The sequence below is a fragment of the Pogona vitticeps genome, chromosome 2 (assembly GCF_051106095.1).
Source record: "Pogona vitticeps strain Pit_001003342236 chromosome 2, PviZW2.1, whole genome shotgun sequence".
Taxonomy (NCBI): domain Eukaryota; kingdom Metazoa; phylum Chordata; class Lepidosauria; order Squamata; family Agamidae; genus Pogona; species Pogona vitticeps.
In genome coordinates this window covers 275039059-275060715 of record NC_135784.1, presented here as the reverse complement: position 1 = coordinate 275060715, position 21657 = coordinate 275039059, and the positions used below count along the sequence as shown (strand labels likewise).

The window sequence follows — 21657 nt, the reverse complement described above, 5'->3', positions numbered from 1 at the left end:
TTAACAGGGGTGTGTAAACTTTTTATATCCACTGTTAAGTGGAAATACAGTCATATTCAACATAGTATACAAAATTGACTAGGTAGCCATCTTGACACAGCATTGACCTCAAGATGGGATATAAATCAAATCAATAAGTAAGGCATAGTATTGAATAACTCTGGAATTTCCTGTGCCTTGTATTTTCTTCAGCTTCCTGAAAGTGAATAAATACGGAAAGAAACTAAACAGAGGTAAGTGTTGTTTTGCTGAAATATCTAGTGAAGCCACAAAGTGCTATTTTAGAGGAATTGTCTGAACAGTACTTTCAGAATATCCATGTCTAGGACTGGCCTGACATCTGATGTTCACACAGAATTGACATACAATGCTGTATCCTTCTTACCAGACATCATTAGTTATATCAGTGTGTATGACTTGTGTTTTTTCTTACAAAATGCCCCCCACTCCTTTTGAACCATTTCACTTAATGATAATTACTTTCCGACTGTTTAATTTAATAAATTCAACCTTCTGTTCTTCTGAAGTCGGTAAACTGAGTACTCAGTTTGTGGAGGGGGGGCAGGTTATGTCACCTGTGTAATTAAATTGCAAACCTTTCAGAGAGTACTGTACTTTAAGCCCTGCGGGGTGGTATGTAAGCAGCACACTTTTGCTGTCGCATTGGTGCTTGACTCTTAGCAGGCACACATAAAATTTAGTTATGCGTTATGTTCTGCTTTATATGGTGGAATAATGGCCAAACTTAAGAAATACTTATGGTCCAACCTACTGTGCCATTACTTCTGTCCCTCTTGAGTCTGTTTTTACACTGTTGGAATGTAAAATACAAGACCCTTCCACACTGGAATTTGGCTGCCAGCTTCAAAAAGGTTTCTGCTTCTAAATGTTCAAGAGATTCTTTAGATTAGACATCTGTCATATTTCTCTCACACACACACTCCACACGTACTAAATTACATGTTGTATCACTGAGTCATTGGAATGATATCTCAAGTGCTACTCTTTAAAAAGTGTTGCAGAAGAAAAAGATTTCTCCATTCTTAGTTGCTTCTTCTGAGTTGATCAGAAAAGAGTTTGAAGAATTGCAGAATCAGTTGTCTATAAGTAGTACTGTTTTGACACAATTCCATTAATATCAGTATTCACTGTATTTTAACAAAGCATTATTTTTTTCATTAAGAACTCGTGAGTGTAATCTGCTGCCTATAATGGCCCATCTTTATTATAACACCAAGTTATCTCACATACACATCCCTGTAAAGTTATAACCATTTAAATGTTCAGTCCCATTTAATACTTGGGACTTGATGCATGTGCGATAAATCAAACTTTTTACTACCCTTATTATAGCTGTACTATACATTTGCTCAAGGTGTTTATAATGCATATTTGCAAAAATTATACATCCCTCTGCTACAAGTAGGTGTAAGTAAAATGGCTTAAAATATTAACACCTAACAATTTATTTGTATAGCTTTAATACTGTCTGGAAGTTGAGTCATGGCAACTGGACTTTTTCCTTATTAAGTGGAAATGTTTCACTGTTCATCCAAATAGCTTCTTCAGTCTAAGAAGAGTTGCAGTCCGATGCAAAGAGGAATGTTTGGAACTCTACATTGGAGAAGCCAAACAGCCACTAAACAGGAGAATGACCCAGCACAGAAGGGGCAATGGCTCAGGACTACAACCAGCAGTGTTCCTTCATTTGAAGGACACAAAGGACACTAATTTGATGATCAAGATGTACTAATTTTGAACTGAGAGAATAGGTGGTTTGAGAGAGAGAGGGGTCAGAGAGGCCATACATGTGCATATAGAAACCCTTCACTCAACAGGGGTGGAGGCCTTAGATGCAATCTGTCTCCTATTTGTCATGCTCCTATGTATTATGAATAGCATAATGTTTCAACTTAATAAGGAAGAAGTCCAGTTGCCATGACTCAACTTTCAGATAACCTCACCTGGGTGACTGAGCATCTTCACAGATATGAGCTTTAGTGTTGATTCCAGAGATACCTTATTCCTCCCAGCAAAGAACATAAATATTTTTGCATCACTCGAATTATTAAATCTTGGGTTTGGTTCATGAGTTCACACCCACAGTTTTCTTCTTTTGAAACTGGGTGAGGAGTATTTGCATTACTTTTTTCCCTGTTATTAAAACATCTTTCCCATGGGGTAGGGCAGCTCAACTGTTTACATTTTGTTAACAACTGCCATGTTAGAAGTTGCTCTGTTGGTAAAGACAGTCAACAAACACAATCCACTGAATAACTGGAAGCTTTCCAAATTCCTTGATACCCTTGGCCAAATACTTTTTTCAACGGTGCATAATATCTTGAAAGATACAAAGTGACAGATCTTAGGTCAGTTTATCATTCAGAAGTGCTGTACACACATTTGTAGTTTTATTAATTTCCAGTTTTTTATTTTTGTTATCACAGCAGCAGCTATTTCATTTGGGCCCATTGATACAGATATATTCGCAGCTTTCACCAAAGCAAATAAAAAAACTTACTTTGCTTGCATACAACTTTGTGCCAGTGCCTGGCAGAAATAATTTTGTGTGGATGCTGATGTTTGTATTAGGCAAAATATACAGTGTGATTTTGGTCATGCTGTTCTCAAAGGTAATTGAGATAATTTATGTCTTACTGGCTGTGCCTTAGCATCTTCTTCCAGCAGCTTCTTGCGATAATCCCTACCCTGAATATTCTTAACAGTATTATTCCTTAATATTAATCCTTAATATTAATTTTGGCTACTATGAGTTCAAATATTTGACTGCTCATTGAAATTTGTAATTATTTTTGTTATATGTAATAATGCAGAATTTATTATTACAATCAATATCGGCTATCCTGATAATTTTAACAGAATATAAATTTGGAAAAATAAGTAAATGAAATCATACTACAGTATTTCCAAATACAAAATTCAACCATTATAGTGTTACCTACCTGCTGACATAAAATAACATGTTGTTTAACATAAACCTTCTCTAATAGATTTTTCATTCTTACGCAAGAGCCTGTTCTCAGTTTCTCCAACAGCTCCAGGGAGAAACTTACCTATTCCTTGTTTCAGTTTTCTGGGCAGGTGGCAGAGCACGGTGTGGGCTGGAACCAGCAATAAAACATGCCCAAGGCTGCTTACATAAGAGCTTCCTCATTCAATGAAACCAATCCCATTTCTAGCAGGGCCAGAAGAATACAGCCAGGAAGCCCACATACTTCCTCTCGTTATTTTCTCTCTGCAAGTGGTAGAAATACACAGGCCTCCATCCAGTTGCTAGCTCCAGCAAGAAGAGACCCTTTGGACCAATTGCTGAATGTTGTCAACATTTATATAAATCATATTGAGTCAATGAGTTTATTCTATAGGATGTTAGCAGCTGGATTTAGATAGTTGCCTTTTGAACAAAGAGGCTCATGTTAGCATAAATCATGGCTATGACTTGCAGCTACCTACCTTTTCATTTCTTCACCTATTATTTCACAAATTAATCTTGTCTCTTTTAAAAACATGCTTTCATTTGTGGTTAAACAGTCCAGAAGATACTTCAAATATTCCAGAATTTGTTATTAAGCTTTCATCCCCTAGTCAAGTTCAAGTGTACAACACCCAAAGAATAACCTCAGAGCACTATAAAATTTTACAATATTTTTTGGTAGTTTTGAGTCTGGTTCATCACAGCTGACATTTATTCGTTTTAAGGACGGAATTTTTAGTGCTAGATCAGATGATCTTATCATTCATATCAAAGTTCAAGGTGTTTCATTGTCTAAATGTTGTTCCCCTCTTCAGAAGATGCTTCCCTCATAGTTGAAGTAAGTCCTTTAGATATCCTCGTTGTATTCATTCTACTCGAAAATTGATCCCAGGCAAAATCAGCTTGCCTATTTCTACAAGCTGTATTTATCCACACTGCTTTTATGTATTTAGGTTTTATTGACAACGTCACATGCTGTCTGTACTTTCAAGTGACTGCAAGGGACATCCCTGGAATAGGGTGATTGACTGTCCAACCAGCACTAACCAATCATTCCTTACAGCTTTTGAAATTCAAAGAGAGACCCATCTCTCTGATGAGTGTTCTTTTGTTGGTTGGTGATCTGTTCAGTTGGTCGCTAGTACGTGTGCAAATAAAGAAAGCAGTATAATCAAGTCTGTAATTACAAGTAACTAAGTAAAAAAAGAGGAACTAGAGACCAAATTGCTAACATGCGCTGGATTATGAAGCAAGCCAGAGAGTTCCAGAAAAACATCTACTTCTACTTCATTGACTACGCAAAAGCCTTTGACTGTGTGGACCACAGCAAACTACGGCACGTTCTTAAAGAAATGGGAGTGCCTGACCACCTTATCTACCTCCTGAGAAATCTATATGTGGGACAGGAAGCAACAGTTAGAACTGGATATGGAACAACTGATTGTTTCAAAAGTGGGAAAGGAGTATGACAAGGCTGTATATTGTCTCCCTACTTATTTAACTTATATGCAGAATACATTTTGTGAAAGACTGGACTGGATGAATCCCAAGCCGGAATTAAGATTGCCAGGAGAAATATCAACAACCTCGGATATGCAGATGATGCTACTCTGATGGCAGAAAGTGAGGAGGAATTAAAGAACCTCTTAATAAGGGTGAAAGTGGAGAGTGCAAAAAAAAAAATGGTCTGAAGCTCAACATCAAAAAAAAAAAAAAAAAAAAAAAAACCAAGATCAGGGCCTCTGGCCCCATCACCTCCTGGCAAATAGAAGGGGAAGATATGGAGGCAGTGACAGATTTTACTTTCTTGGGCTCTATGATCACTGTAGATGGTGACAGCAGCCACAAAATTTAAAGCATGCCTGCTTCTTGGGAGGAAAGCGATGACAAACCTAGTCAGCATCTTAAAAAGCAGAGACATCACCTTGCCGACAAAGGTCTGCATAGTCAAAGCTATGGTTTTTTCAGTAGCGATGTATGGAAGTGACAGCTGGACCATAAAGAAGGCTGACCACCAAAGAATGGATGCTTTTGAATTGTGGTGCTGGAGGAGGCTCTTGAGAGTCCCCTGGACTGGAAGGAGAACAAACCTATCCATTTTAAAGGCAATCAACCCTGAGTTCTTCCTGGAAGGACAGATCCTGAAGCTGAGTCTCCAATACTTTGGCCATCTCATGAGAAGACTCCCTGGAAAAGACCCTGGTGTTGGGAAAGTGTGAGAGCAAGAGGGGAAGGGGATGACAGAGGACGAGATGGTTGGACAGTGTCATTGAAGCTATCAACATGAATTTGACCAAACTCCGGGAGGCAGTGGAAGACAGGAGGGCCTGGTGTGCTCTGGTCCATGGGGTCACGAAGAGTCGGACATGACTAAACAACTAAACAACAAAGTAAAAAAAATTTTTTTAATTATTTCTCCTATGGATGTCTCATATCTTAAGAGTTATTGAGACTTTACCTTTCAATTAGAAAGAGGTGGATTTGGTAACTCATAGCTATTATCCTCTGTAGATCTCTGTACTTCTACTGTGTAGCAAATAGAGAATTCTACCAGAAACTGAAAACTGCAATATTATGTTCCCTATGCATTAAAAATATTCCAGAAAATGTAATATTTGTGAAGTTATAGGCATGTTACTTCAGCCATAAAAGTCAGTTCTTACAATAATGAAAAAAAGCTATAGGTACAAATGCTTAAAATATGTATGAAGACTAAAATTAAGTTGCAGGCACTATACTTAAGATGTTCCAAAAATATTTCAAAATATATAGAGGTTTAAATTATCATGCAACTATTAAAGTTACTGGCAAGAAATTGCATCATTTTTTAATCCAAAATACAACAGCATAAAAAAGATATTAGAAATATACTTTTAAGAATAAAAAAGAGGAAGTAGAATGTTTTACTTTCATCCTAAAAAAGTTTTTAGTATTATAAAGGTAAAATCAAAAGGCAGAGAGTACGTATCTCAGAATTATCAGAGTTCTTAACAGAAATATATGAAAGTAGAATATGTTCTTTAGCCTTTTAGCATATCACCTACTATCTGTTTAGGATACTATTTATCAAGAATAAATAGTATGTGTAAGGCCTTCTGAAGCCCCTCATCCAAGCTTATGTAAAATGCTCTTATTTACAAGTTATACATACTGTACTAAGCTTCTACAAGCAAGCTCTCAGGGCATTTCTCAAAATCATAAAAAACTGTATAAACAACCACCATGCAAAAGCACAGTACAGCAATAAAAGAATAAAAAATAGAAAGAGAACAATAAAAGTCAAATCTAACTAGCTAGCATGCTGAAAAAAGGGGCACATGGGAAAGACATTGTCTGCTGCTAGGGAAGAAAAGCCTTCCTGAAAGGGCATTCGACATGTGGCCCCACCAGAGAGGGATCTCTCCAGTCACCCGCTATGTTCACAGAAAATAGTGGGGTTACACAAACCTCCTTGATCCTTTCTAGAAATGTCTCTGTATAAATACCATGGCTATAGATCAGGCACCAAGATCAACATTATTACATATCCAAGGCTGACTCTTATGTCTCAGCCTTTTGTTAACATGGGAGGTGCATAATCAGGTCCTCCCTCATAGTCAAGACTATACCACATGCCAAAGTCCAACTCCATAAGGTACTTTGTTGAGTTATACTTAGGATTTTACATTACTGTATTTTAAAAGCAGCTCATAATTTCTGAACAAATCCAGTCATTTGTGTGGAGTTGATTTAGTTATTTTCTCTAGCCTGACATTTGCATTTCAGATGCATCTGATGACAAGACTCTAGTCAGTAAAAGCTCATTACAATATACCTTTTGATCTTTCAAGTGCCTGAAGACTTGCTTGTTTTTGCTATGATACATTAACTTTATCCCTCTAAAAGTGTATGTACTTTAGTAGCTCCTCAAGACTTAACAGCGAAGCATGCGATAAATGTAAATAAATCCAAACCAATAATCTAAAGTAATACACAAATGTTGAAATAATTTTATTGATGTATCATAAAAAATAAAAGCCATCCTGTATGTACACAGTTATTGCATTCCAGTTCAACATTTTATAAAAATACATTTTCCGTTCTTGTTGATCTCACTTTTAGGAAAGTTCTTTTACCAAAATTCTCACAAAGAGGATACTGTATCCAGGCTAAGTCACCTTTAGAATAGCCTTGCTGACCCAAGTGTGGTGGCCTTTTCCCATGCACAGAAGGGAAATCAGGGCAACCAGTTTCATCTAAGTCACTTGCCCACTTATGCACCTTGTCAATTAAGCTGTGAAACTGCCAAAATTTCACTTCCATATATGGGAAACAGCAACAAGATTTTGGCCCCTGGAAATCAATTAATAATTTTACTAGGTCTGCTTTAAACATAAGTATGGCTCTAACCCATTGACTGCATCTACTAGGGCTCACATACCAGCTGAACAGCATCATTTAGAAGAACATGCTGCCCGCCCTAGTCAGTTCCAGCATTGATGGCCATTCAATTAGCAATAAATTCATGTTACGAAGAGTGGTATGGCCTGGCCTTGATAAAGCATTGGAGTGCAATAAAGTCAAAGGTTAGATTTCACTATTGCTCTTTTCCTAGTAGATTTTGTGCTTTTGTTAAACATTGTCATTTAAAACAAGTATCAACATTTTTTGTAAAAACATCTGTCTCTACTTTGCTTTCAGTTTTCTTTGGCCACAGCAAATCTATTTTATTGCAGATTAGTCTAGATTTTTTTTGGCAAATTAGAAAAAATCAAATTGACCATGGTTAATCATCTTCAGCTGAATCCTGTACATCCTTACCCATAAGGCAGCCCCACTATCTTATGCTCTGATAAGTTTGTGCAGATTTGTCACCGTCCCAGATTAGAGCAAAGTGGGGGGCCCATTTCTTGTAACTGCTGGACTGCAGTGCCCAAAATTCATCACCAGTGTATATTTTGTATGGTGCTGCAGAAACTGCAGTCTGACAACAATTGGAGGGTCATACTTTGACTCCTCTGCCCCCTACCCCTTTAGACAAAACTCACAAGAACATCCATAGTCAATAAATACAGGATATTCAGGTCAAAAATATATTGTTCCTCAATGTTACATTTACACAACAAAAATGTAATCTAAAATACAAATTAAGATTCTCAAAAATAAGATACAGTATATTCACATTCAGTTTCACATTGTCACTAATGATATCATGTAGTGGATGACCCACATTGGCTGCATTTAGACATTTTATGCAATTAAAATGCAATTTCTATTTCTCTGACCTTTAGAGGTGGCCAGCCTAGTTGGAGAAAATTGCTTCCTGTATTTTGAAAACAAGGATGGGAGGGAGGTGATCCTTTCGGATAAAGCACCCAGCCTACACTATGAATGGCACAGGAAAGGCAACACCAGCCTACATTAGGAATGACATTGGAAAGGACAGAATGTGCTAAAAAAACACTTTAGGAATGGACTGGGTGGATTCAGGTGTGAAGACACAAGCATAACATTTTAAAATAACATTGCAGCATACTGAAGAAAATGGAACACAAGTCACAACAGAGAAGGGAGACATAAGGACAGGACATCAACTACATATTAAAATAAGAAAACCTTATGTACAGAATGGTGAAATTCCTTGACTCAAAGAAACTGCAAGAGACCCCTCTATATATGTTGTGCACCAAAGTCCATATATCATAGTAAAATGGTACAACTGTTCTAATGATGAAGTACATTTTTTTTAAAGGCTCTCTCGTCACCTCTGGTCCAACACAATCACATACCACTTTCATGAGAAGTAACTTATTTAGACACACAGACTGATTTTCTTCCTTCTTGTTACAATTTCCGTCTGTCATAATCACTGACCATCTGTTTGATGTGCGATAATTTACTCTTTAGCGTCTTGCAGTGCGCTTTTCGGTTCTTATAGTCCCCTGACTGAATGCAAAATATGAAGTAAGGTTAGTATTCAAGGGAAATAAATTACATCCAAGGTTACAAACACTAGATTGTGACAGTGACTAATACTTTAGTGTGCAAAGTTTCCAGATGATAAATATGTAGGATGTGCACAAAGTCATATACATGCACAAGTCCCATTTTGATGAAAAGAACGTGCAGGGGAGGGCACACAATGCCGTACTTTTCAAAGAAAGAAACTGCAGAGCCATCAGAAGAACAGATGCCCCACCCCCCCTGGAATTGCTCAACCAAAACATCACTGACACACTTGCAGTGTGTGTGTGGTTCTCTTCTGTCCTTTCTATGCATCTATAACTGGATCCCAGCCAGGAGGCACATTCATAGCATCAAAAAAACATTTCCTTTTGTGTGTGGCAACAACCCCAGGAAGAGAGACTGAAACCCTATTTAGGGAAGAATTTCAGTTCTGCCCTCCAGCACCTTGAAGCCAAAGGAGAAGCAGAAGCATGTGTTGGCTCTGAGCTTGCCAGGTATATGAAATGCCTACCTCAAGCAAGACCCCCCCCCCTCCATCTCCCTCCAGCTCAAAGGGAAAGAAGAAAAGCAGAGTCAGGCTGAAGAGGGGCTTGAATGTTGCCCATTCAGCCTGAGCAGTAGTATGAGCTACTCCTGCTTATTCCTTCTCCCTTTTATGAAGTATGAACTCTTAAATAAATTTATACAATCCGAAGAGAAAAACATGTAGATTAGGAATTCTCAACTCAACTGTAACCTGAATGTCAGGTTGCTTCAATTTGATTGTAATTAAATGTGGTTGTAATTGCAACGGTTGCCATCCAGTGCCTTGAGGGGGTTCCTGGCTGCAGGACTGGACTGGACTAGGAAGAAAAGACTGAGGCTGAATCCAGACAAGATGCAGACCATGTTGCTGGGGGTCCATCAACTTGCATGGGGGATATTTCCCCAAGACCTGATAAATTTACCCTTCTGTTCATGGATCAGATGCACAGCTTGGGCACTATTTTAGATCCAGTGCTGACCAGATAAAATCATGTCTCCACTGTGACATGTGCTGCTTTTTTCTAACTTTGGCAAGTCACCGATCTGCTCCCCTTATTGGTCAATGCAATGGTAGTCTCAAAAAATTGACTACTGTAACACACTCTACATGGGACTTCCCCCTGAAGCGGATACAGAAGCTTCAAGAGGTCCAAAATATGGGAGCCAGACTGATTGTCAGGGTGGAGAAATTTGACTGTATAACCCCCAATTCTGGCTCGTCTGCATTGGTTACCGCTCTGCTTCTGTGCCAGGTTTAAGCAGCTGGTTTGATCACATAAAGCCCTAAATGGTTTGAGATCTTCTGTCACATTCAACTGGCCATCCGACCACATCTTGACCTCAAGAGGCCTGAAAAATGTCAACCATAAGCTGGGCCTTCTCAGCTATAGTGGCTTCTTTGTGGAATGCGATGCTCCTATAGGAACTTGCCAGACACTTTCCCCCTCTGTGCCTTTTTAAAAAAGAGCTTTTGAAGGAAGCTTTTGGGGAGGCTCTTTTCAACTAATTGAATTAGAGGAGGAAGAAGTGATGCTTTGTACATCGATTAGGGCAGGAGTGGTGGTTTGCTACCTGTCCGTCTTGGAGAGGAGGCTTAGTGTATTATAATTTGTCTTATATAAACTGTGCTTTTATTTCTGCTGTACACCACCCAGAGTAGCAATTTGCTAGATGGGTGATATAAAAATTGAATAAATAAATAAATTTCAATTGACTCTGCTTTTATTTTATTCTTGTGTATCTAACAAGGCTGAACTATGGATATAATGATAAAGTTAAGGTTTAAAGTTAAATAAACAGTAAACATGTTTTTTTTTTAAAAGAGAAGGGGGAAAGTCAGACACTGGAAGCCAGAAACAATCAAGCTGTGCAGTTTTCAGGGTGGATTACATTGCACACCCTTGAAAAACAGGAAAAATATTTGTTTATACTTAGATGTCTTAAGCAACATCTAAGCTACTTACTGCTTTGATATCCTTCAGTCTGTTGTATTCTTCAGCAGCCACCTACAAGGCAAAGTAGTTCAAATTAGACAACAAACATTATCCAAAATCTAAAGGAGAATGAAACAGGCCAAATTATTAAGAGCATATAAATGTTCTGATACGGACTATTATACAGTATACCTAATAAAAGGATGGGGAAAGGGTGGCCAGCAGCCTGCACATGGCCAGAAGGTGCCCACACCCTGACATTTTTAAAAGCTTGTTGGCTCAGAAACCTCCCCTTCAGCATTCCAGGAGGTCTGACAGGCAATTCTACCATGTTTGGTGGGGGCCCCAGTTTCCCTGACCCCAAGACCATTCCCAAATATTTTGTCATTTAAAAAAAATCTGGAGAGCCATTTGAGAGCATGTGGGAGCTTTTTCAATGAAAATAAGCCTTTTTAAAGAGCTGCAGCCCTCCAAGGTACAGGCAGGGGTATGTGTGTGCAAGCCTGTGGGCATTTCCAGAAGTTGTCCTATCCATCACAATTCCTCACACATAGGAATCGGAGGCCATATACTATTTGAGAGGGGTCATGGTTCAAAATTTAGCCCAAAGCTTAATTAATTTAACACAGGTTGTTACTAGAGTGCTGAATTTCTGTTCAGATGACTCTTGGTTAAGGACCAGGATCTCCAAGTAGGACTGGGAAAGATCCCTGTTTGAAACCTTGGAAGACTGCTAATGTCACCAGTGGAACAATGTACTGGATCAGTCTAAGACAATGTTCCAATGACCTAAACAAGCATAAAACAGGAAATAAGCCCCAACCAAAAATATGAATGAAAGAACGAACAGGCCAATAATCTGATCCAGTATAAATCAGCTTCCTTATTGCTCATTTGCAGTGGTTCAAGAGGTTCATCAATTGCTTTATAGGGCAAACAAAACAAGGGGGGAAATAGTGATTAGGTTAAAGTAAAACAAACAGCTGAAGACAGTGAGGCACCTGAGCTAGGGAAGACAACTATGGAAATCTCAGTTGCTTGACCATAAGACGCAAAGTGTCTACATTTAATCAAAGGACAAAGATTTGAACAAGAAAGGAAAAACATCTTCCTCCATCAGTGTCTAGGTTACATTGGAAAGCTCAACCCAAAGCAGGTAAGGTTGTAATGGGTTACCCAATGACTTAATTGTAGATTATCCAGAAAGACAAAGTAGCAAACCCTGAAGGCAAGCACATGGAATTTCCTCAACAGACATAATCAAAAACATCATCAAATACCTTCCATGTTGCTAATTACCAACATTTGGATTATTTGTAGCCTGAACTAGATTAAAGCATTCCTTTGAGGACTGAACTTCCTCCAAAGCAGGCAGGTTGCGGCTCTCCAGACATTGTAAGACTTCTTGTATCATCAGCCCTGGTCAGTGGTCAGGGAGAATAGGATCTAGAGATTAATAGCTGATGTATGACCAGCCTCCCCACTTGCTCTGAAACTATGTAATCATCTGAGGTTGCAATCAGATGGCTGCAAAGCATTGCTTTAACAGGAATAATTTCCTTTAAAGTAATCCTTCTGTCTGAAGGGAATTGCTCCAGCCCTGCCCCCAAAAGTAGAAACCATACAGCTGGACTAAAAAGGTCCAGCTTGGGCACAGACTGGGGTTAACCTAGAGCAGGGATTGTCAACCCCCAGTCCGTCGCCTGGTGTCGCTCCGTGGGCTTGCCAGAACTGGGCTGCAGATATGGATCTCCATGTCCCCACATGCCCATCACGTGAGCGTGACACGCCCCCCCGTGCATGGAGCTTGCTCCCCCCGCCAGTCTACGGCCCCAAAACAGTTGGGGATCGCTGGCCTGGAGCACATTTCCCCATGCCTCATGCAATCCCTGGAAAATTTTAATCTGTTTCTCCATATGATCACACCCAAAGTCTCAAGTAACATGAAGAAGTGTTTGTTAGTTATTAGATTGAACTGTATTTTTATCCTTCTATATAAAAATGTATCATACTTCCCTTCTTAAAGGGACTAGTTTTGAACTAACTAGACAAAGGGAAATAAACAAGTGGAACAATATGGCATTGATTATGATCTACAACATACTTTCTCAGCTGCTGCTTTTAAATGGCAATAGACAAAGAATTACTGCCTCCCTCTTTTTCCTCTTTATTTTATTTTTTTTAATTAAAATCCCATATTAAATACAGTATAGTACTTCGTTCCTGATTATTAGCAAGCTTTGTATTTTTGAAAATATCTGGAAGCTCATTTACATGTTTTGAAAGTACAACTGAGAACATGTGGGAATTAATTTTACACTTTTCTAAAGCCCAACATCCTCAGTAACATTTTCTCATAACTGGAATGGTCAGGACTGTCAAGAACATGAACCCGTCTCTGCCAGCCCACAGAACTGGTCCACCTTCCCCGTTACCTTCTTCTCTTCTCTCAGAGCATTTACCAAAGCAAAGTGCTGCTCTGCCTTGTTGCCTGGCAATCTTTTAAATGGAGACGGTAGGGATGGGAATCTAGGACCCTCTCCCTACTTTGCTACTGAAACTACATGTTCACTGCTTAAAGAATGAACAGGAATCCTACCTCAAGACTGTGTGTGTGATAGGACAGCAATTGGATGCTGTAAAACAATTCTAGTGCCAAATCAATCTTGAAGTGGTATTTTAGTTACTGAGCAAAGCCATTCACTTCTAATCTAAAGAATGTAAAATGCCTATTTCCTGAAGGAGCCAGGATTAAATAGCTGTGACAATCAGAATTAGATAAGCTTTTTGAAACCAACATTTAACATGATCACACATTCAGGTGAGAGTTTCTAAGTGGCCCTTTTCCTTGTATGTGTTAAAGTTTCAGTACATTCATAATATTTGCAGAATGTCTAAGTCAATAAATTACCTTATATTCTTCACTGTCTTCAATATATTCATCCAACTCTTTATCAAGACGAGAGAGTTCTTTGTTGATCTCATCAAGCTCTCCCTGCAACCTCTTGTATTCCTGTAGCCCAGCATCAAAGTCTCGCTTGTACATTTGTCTTTGCTGGTCTGATGATACAGGTGGATATTCTCTGAGGATGAAAAGTGGTTTAAAATGCAATTTCTGTATAAAGGTAGTGGCCTACTCAACTGAAGGGAAATTAAAATTTAAATCTATAGATTTTGCAGTTAGTTAGTAATTAATTTATTTTTTTAGTTTTCCTCTCTCATCCAGCATTAAAAGGCATAGGTGCATTCCATGTGAAATCACAAATGCCTTTAAAAGTCTTACACTAAGAGCAAGACATGATGAAATACTGAAGAGATACAATTCTATACCTTTGAACACTGACTGAACTGGACAAACCGATGAATATATTAATCGAAGAGAAAAACAAAACGACCATTTTGGATCTGTGCAGAAGATTTAATGTTGATTAGTTATGTCAAACTGGCAATTTCTGCAGAACATAGCAACACTTTATTCTCAGAATTCACTATTAGCAGAAATGAGTTGTAGTAATAATTATGTGTTATCAAACTGGCTTGGACTTATGGTTACACTTTTTCAGGTGTTCTTGGTACAGAAACACTCAGAAACTGTTTACTATTCCCTTCCTCTGTGGGTGCTCTATGGCTCTGCAAGGCTATACATGACTGTTTTTCTCCCAGGAGGCACAGAGCAGTACTGAACTTCCAAACTCTGGCTCCACAGCCAGATGCCTAAATCACTGAGCTATCCAGTCAGCTGCTAATATTTTACATAATCTAATTTAATTAAATGGACCACACAAGTATTTCACTAACAGAGGTCCTCTGTTTTCCAGTGACAATATTTTGAAACCCTCCCTTTAAATCCATGAATGAGAATTAACTGGACAGACAGCAAAATATTCATAAGTCTGCATACTGTTGTGGCTTTGATATTGAGTCATAATCCTATGAAATTATAAATACATACATTCCAGGGGTAGATTGTTTCCTTTGGCAAAACTTCTGCTTCCAGGTACAGTATTATGCTTTTAGCACCATCTTCTCTCTATGTATGCACACTTAGCTGGCTGAATCAAACTGTGATAGCTATGGGTCACATGTGCAACTGACTTTCTCCTCCACCTATGCAAAAGATAACTGAAGTGCATTTTATTACCATTTCTGCAATATGACCAGAGGCTGCTAGATGCCTGGCTTACAAAGGGTATGCCAAGAGCCAGTTTAAGAAATTATACACTTCATGACTTAACCTTTTTTATAGAATAAGAAACCATAGCTTTATATTAGATTTGTGATTAGCATGCAATATACTTACCAAAGCCATCCACTAATTTTACCTGTTTTATCACTGATCAATGGACCTGCTGGATCATGTGCTACTAACATAGGGGCAGCATTTCTGCACTCTTTGCCACATTCGTAAAATTAGGTCTTCCAACAACAGAGAGCTCATGAAGCAGCAGCTAAAGGCGAGACACTTGTTTCTGCAAACAGCTTTCAGGAGCTGCATTCTAAATATACACATGACATTTGCTGGTACTCCCAGCACTCTCCTGCTCTGCTCTTATACACAAATGCTCTGTGTTGACATTGACATGTCCCAGCACCGCCAGTGGGCAGGGGTTATTTAAGTTATAACCCACCACAATGGCAAACATTGTGCTGCCTGTCCCTAGTGAGTATTTGTACAAGACTGGACCCCAACGCCCTCCTCCCCTCCATGCATAACGTATGTACCTGTACATACTCCTCCTATTAGCCAACATTAACTGGAGTTAGAAGGCTTTTTGCTCTGATGCCGATTACTGCTACACCATTCTCAATTTTGTGAAGCTATCCATACCTGTCCCAGTCCTCTTCCAGTTCATCACAAGACTCTCCTCCAGTGGTATAATCTCCATCATAGTTGTCAGTATTGCTTCTCTTTGGTCTCCCTCCTTTTCTTTTCTGTGTCTGCTCCTTAGCCGAACCATTGTAATTGCTGCTATTGGTATATTCAGGTTCCCTTGGTAAGGCAGCAGAAGGTTCAAGTGTCCTAATACAATATAAGAGCCATTAGTTCCCCATTTCATGCCAGAGGATGTATCAATATAAAAGGAATTAGTAAAACATAGGCAGTTATCTTGGTTTATCTTTGAAGGGCACCACATCCTACTGCTGGAGAAAGATGTCACCATTTGCTAACAATTCTACAGACTAAAATGAATTGATGTCTCACTAGAATCTTCATCAGCAAGCAAGATCACATGATTCTGACTCTTTCATATCCTGTATCGCATAAATAGCTCTGAGAGGCCAATGAACAAATCTGCATGTAATATTCTGAAACTTTCAGCAATAAACGATGTTACATCTCAGCCTTGGTTCCTTACTAATTACAAGGAAATGGAAATTAGCACACTGAATTGCTGTGAACATGACTCAAACAAGGATGTGAAAGCATGTGTCCCTTTAACTGCTGGAACACTAGTTTCATCAGCAACCAAAATACTGGCTAGTGCTGGCTACTCAGGCAGTCAGGCTTCTATGCATTTGATACCATTCTGGTTTTCACCAGACAGATACTAGATTAGCTTAAGGAAGCTGACACACTACATTATTAAACGCTATATGAACTAAATAAACAAATTTAATAGCAATAGTTATTGCTGGCTTTGGCACACACCCTGTATTCTACTACATATAAACAACTCTAAATAAATATAAGTGAAGCAACTGCATACTCTTTCATCTTCATTTCCCTCACTGTCCTTCCCTTGTCTCTTTTACGGCATCTTCAGGATTGTGTATATCTAGGGAAAACTCTCAAGAATGCTCACATATTTTTTCCCCACTAAAATTTATCTGGCCCATCCTGAGGTTATCAGAAATAAGGCATCACACATAAAGCAATCAAATAAAACATAATATATATCAGAAGTGGATAATCTCAGTTGGTCAAAGGGCAATTTTTCAGCTTGGTGGCAGCCCAACTGCATTCCCACCCCCCAACCCCAAAAAGGGGTAGGGGAGTTAAAAGGGCTTATTTATAATTTTAGAACATCTCAGCTTTTTCCTACAGCCATGGCTATGTACTAGAAAGATTGCCACAATGAGATTGGTTTTTTAAAAAACTGAAAACTGAGTTTACAAAAAGTGTTTCTTTAATGGGGAAAGACTCCTTTCTGTCTCTAGTGGCCAAAAATATAATGGTCATAATCCTGTTCATGTTAATGCAGGATCTGTCTACATTCCATTGCAAGGAACATTGTTTACAGTGTAAATTGAACCTTGCACCCTGCAATCCAGGGCTTCAGGTAAAACCACAAATCAGGCAAAGCATTAACTTGTATGTGTTTTCCTTTGCTGAGACAAGAAAGATAAATCTGGAGGTTCATAAATTTGGGATGTCTTTGGTAACCAAACTAAGTGTGTGGTTGAGAAAAACATTTGCCTTCCCTTTCAGTGAACCCAATGCTAACTTGAAAGGTAATTTCACTGTATTTTATTGGTCCTGTCCTCAGCTATGTGCCTGGTTCTCCTTACATTGCATGGAAAACGAGGAACAGTATTTTCTCCAGCTTTACGTATTTCTCCAGCTTTACGTAAGTTTTAACATGGTTGGGTGCACCTTACCTATCCACCATCCCTACTTTGAGTTGGAAAGCATGCATATGGATCTTCCTTCACAAATGCACTTATTGAGTGCAAAAATAATTCCCTCTTCCCTGCTTATCCCCAAGCTATAACATAATGCTGACATATCTCACATATTGTGACAACCATAGCAAGCAGAAATGTGGACCTCTGAGCTGACTGAGGGCACTTTCCTAAGAGAAACCAGAGATATCCTAACAGGGAATGCATGCCCTATAAACACTGCTAATGTGAGAAGTCATTTTTCAATTGAATATACATAAAAGTTTACTTTATTTCATTCAATACAAGGTCCTGGAACACTAATAAAGCTTGAGACAAATACCTTATTTATTATTCTATAGAATTAAAATTCTGCAATCAAAATATGCAGCTGTCAAGTCTAACAAACCATTTATTAGAGTACTATCTTATGGAAGGAATGCACCTGTTCCATTACTTTTATTTATAAATATAATTAGCATGTTTAACTATGGGTGTCATCCACACAAAAATCAAATCATGCAGATAAGGGCAAGCAACAGAAGATTACATTCTTCCAAAGCATCCATCTCTGCAGAAATCCTCTTAAATAATAACCTTAGAACTGCAGAGCTGGAAGGGACCCTATAGACCATCAAGTCCATAAAGTATTAATATGACACAAGGAAGATGACTAATGGTTAGCTTCTACATGTAAGAAATATCTGATCAACATGAGACACTGGAAAAATAAATACAGTACCAGAAGGCAAGCTGGCCAGGGAACATTCCAAGGAGAGATTTCTCAAATACATATGGAGGAAATATAAAATTATTTTGAGGTCATCATAGTTCTCACGTTCCGAACACCTAAGGTGATACTAACTTTCATTTAAAGTTATAAAAAAATTCACATACGTCCTATAACTGGAAGAAAATGAACAACATCTCATTCTTTTTTTAAAAATTAAGAATTTTAGTGCCAAGTTCAGATTGATTTAACACTTCCTATTTTCATTGTTGTTTTTCACCATAAATTCCCTGTAAACCATTTAAAGCATTCAAAAATGTAAACTGTCGTTTACGAACAATACATTCAAAGAAACTAAGACTGCAATACTACAAACACTTACCTGGGAGTGAGTTGCACAAAACTCTGTGCGACTTCCCTCTTAGCAGACATGCACACAAATGGGCAATGAGTGAGTTATTTCCTAGGTTATCAATATGTCGACTCACTATCCATATACAAATACTGGCTATCACTGTACAAACTCGAATTCTTTGATACTGCCGTATACAGTATATGAAAGGGAAGCAGCCCCAATTTTAAAAGCACAATGTTTACATTTGATTCCATAGTATACACGTTAGAACACTTTTGGTCTGCTTAGTTGGACACACTAACTTTCTATAGTTTTCGTGACAAGTCATGTTGATAAATTGTAATTTAAAAATACACCACAAGAGTATGCATATCTAATTATCAAAACTCTAACTCATAAATCCGGGACTAACTTATGACTTACACAGTGAACTGAGAGCTTTATTATGATAGAGTGGCTTAAATCTGTCCCCCTATAATAGGTATTGCTCCAGCTGTTCGTATACAGACACAGCAGCACTGCATCCTTTCTCTAATCAATCCTTTCTGGGCTACAATCTCCTCATTCTCACCCCACCTCAAGCCTAACCAAAGTTAACACTGCTGCTAATACAGTAATAATAACCCTTAAATGAAGTTAGGACAAACTGGCGTCTCCAGTAAATATTCAAAACCAGCTTTTATTAAAATTCCTAGGTTAAGCAAGAGTCCTTCTTGGACCCAGTGCAAGCAACAGATATGCCAGCAACAATCCTAATGAAAGAATGGTTTGGTAAGTAAAGAGAAATTCAGGCTCTGTAGGGCTAGAATCAGGGAAGGAGTAAATGATTAACAATCTGCCCTCAATCATTTAACCAGGTGCCTCCAATCATCTCTTGTTGCACTGTGTCCACTTAAACAAAAACAAGCACAGCATACTTACGGAGTAGCTCTATAACTATTATCATTGTAGATCCGCTGTGGAGGAGTACCAGAAACGGAGTAACCCACAACACTGGCAACACGATCAGGATAGTCACCTACTGGTGTTGGTGCTCCTGGTTCTGCATTTACATTTTTTACCTGGAAGGACATTTATGTATTAGATAAAATGTGTAGCACTAAATAAACTTAGCACCAATACCATTCCAGAGCTGAACATCTCCTTCAGATTTTAGCTGGTGACTTTTTCAACATCACAAAGTGTTATCAGAAAAGGTTTATTCCTTTTGGTATTTAAAAAAAGCATTAATGTTGTCACTAAATGACTAAACACACACTGCACCACAGATGAACAGGGTATCTACAAGGTATCTTCTACAGGGGACATTACAAGCTTTTAAAAAAACTACCAGTATTTTATATCTAGTTTGCTTTAAAAGTGCACATGACAATAGGAGTTACCAGAATTCAACAGTTAATTAACTTGGAATGGAAATTAACTTTTCCCAACTTATAGAAATGGCGGTTGTGACATTTACCACATGGCCCCTGCTTGTTTCACCAAATAAAGAGCTCACACTATGTATCCCACCGACACCAATTGTGACATGCCTCTCACACTCTAACTCCTAACTGTGCCACACTACCACAGACTAACTTCTACTTCAGACTCTCATCTCTAACTGACTGAACTCCCCAGACTCTGACTCACCCCTCCCTTCTAGTTTCTCTGGCTCCGCCTCCCAACAGCTCCCATTGGTGTATGCAAATAACATCATACATGAGCCAAAGCAGGGTGATCGCCACAACTAAGCTTTCAAAGGTGATTAAATTTGCATTCATAGACTTCTGCTCAGTAAATGTGAGAAACATAAGCCTCTGGTCTGATCCAGCAAAGAGTGTTGTGAGTCCTCTACCCCGATGCATGTATCTTTTCATTCAGATCTCTTGGACAGATTCAAGATGGGGTACTTTTCGAAGATAATCACAAAACTCATGAGTTCTATTGAGACCAAAAAGATAAACTTGTATCGATGCAATATCTGGCTTTGCATGTCACAATAAATCAGGGTTCCAGGTCACCCTGGCTTATCATTTACAACTAGTATTATGCTAAGGCATGTTGCAGAAATGTTTCCACTGCAAGCAAGAGCAGCTAAACCAATTGAAAGTCTTTCATCTGTATCTTTCCTCTGTCAAGGAAGGTTGTTCTGTGATCCTGGTCTATCTATTATATCATCCAAATTCTTGCACTTCAGCTCTTCCAAACAAACAAACAATAAACCATGGGTTCTTTTCCTGTCAGGACACTGAAAGAATAAAGGAGCTTATGCCTTGACTACCTGCTCCTATGCCCAGTCAAGGCAACATGCACCAGCATACTGCCTTGTAAGTGATAAGCCAAAGTTCTCCATGGTTGACCTCAAAATTAACAAAATGTCTGCACACACTCAGTAAGTCATTATACTGATTCTTGCATGCATACATTGAATCCCTCTACAGGAAGAAAGGGAGAATAGAAATTAAATAACTGCATACATACATAAATTTCGATACACACAAAGAATATAAATATGAGAACTTCAACCTTCTGCCAAGATCAAAGTGATTGCTAATGGGATTGCTATTGGCTTTACAAGCAGAAAGGAACAAGTGCAAGCTTCCAGTCACCGCACAACAGGAGACACAGCATAGCACCCAAGCATGTTAAAGAAGATGACATTGAGTTAAAAGCTATAATTACACAGAAATTAGAACAAAGACACCAGTAAGTTTCTTCATCACAAAACAACACAATTGTCATTTAAACCAGCTGACAATTGTCGGATAGCTTTTGGATATAGGCAACTGATTTATTTGTTTAGGTGTTGATTTTTAGTAGAAAGCTTGTTGGTATTTTATAAAACATCTGTGATTTTAAAATTATGATTTCAATTATGTTTTTATGTGTTATGTAGCATAGGTTGCGTAGGTGTTCTGACTCTATTTTGAAGAAGGGTTGGAAAATATGAAACAAACGAGCAAAAAAAAGCTTGAGGCCAAATCACCTTGTGGCAAAAGTTCTCAAGAACAGCCACATTTTTCCCTGCCAGCAAAAAGCTATCACTAAGGGAGCCAGGAGGCCCACCCTGGGAAATGCATTCCACAGA

At 38.5% G+C, this 21657-nt stretch overlaps 1 protein-coding gene across 2 annotated transcripts in view; it reads right to left on the bottom strand.

Annotated features, from left to right (window-relative positions):
• Positions 1-6961: 6961 nt before the first annotated feature.
• Positions 6962-21657, bottom strand: part of OCLN (occludin) — a 37910-nt gene continuing 23214 nt past the window's right edge. For both annotated transcript variants that reach the window (XM_072992620.2, XM_072992619.2), the window contains exons 5-9: positions 19509-19648; positions 15728-15919; positions 13811-13982; positions 10930-10971; positions 6962-8920 (exon numbers count right to left, since the gene is read on the bottom strand). In XM_072992620.2, coding sequence (XP_072848721.2) covers positions 8819-8920; positions 10930-10971; positions 13811-13982; positions 15728-15919; positions 19509-19648 — 648 coding nt within the window. In that variant the 3' untranslated portion in view covers positions 6962-8818. The remainder of the gene's footprint in view (positions 8921-10929; positions 10972-13810; positions 13983-15727; positions 15920-19508; positions 19649-21657) is intronic.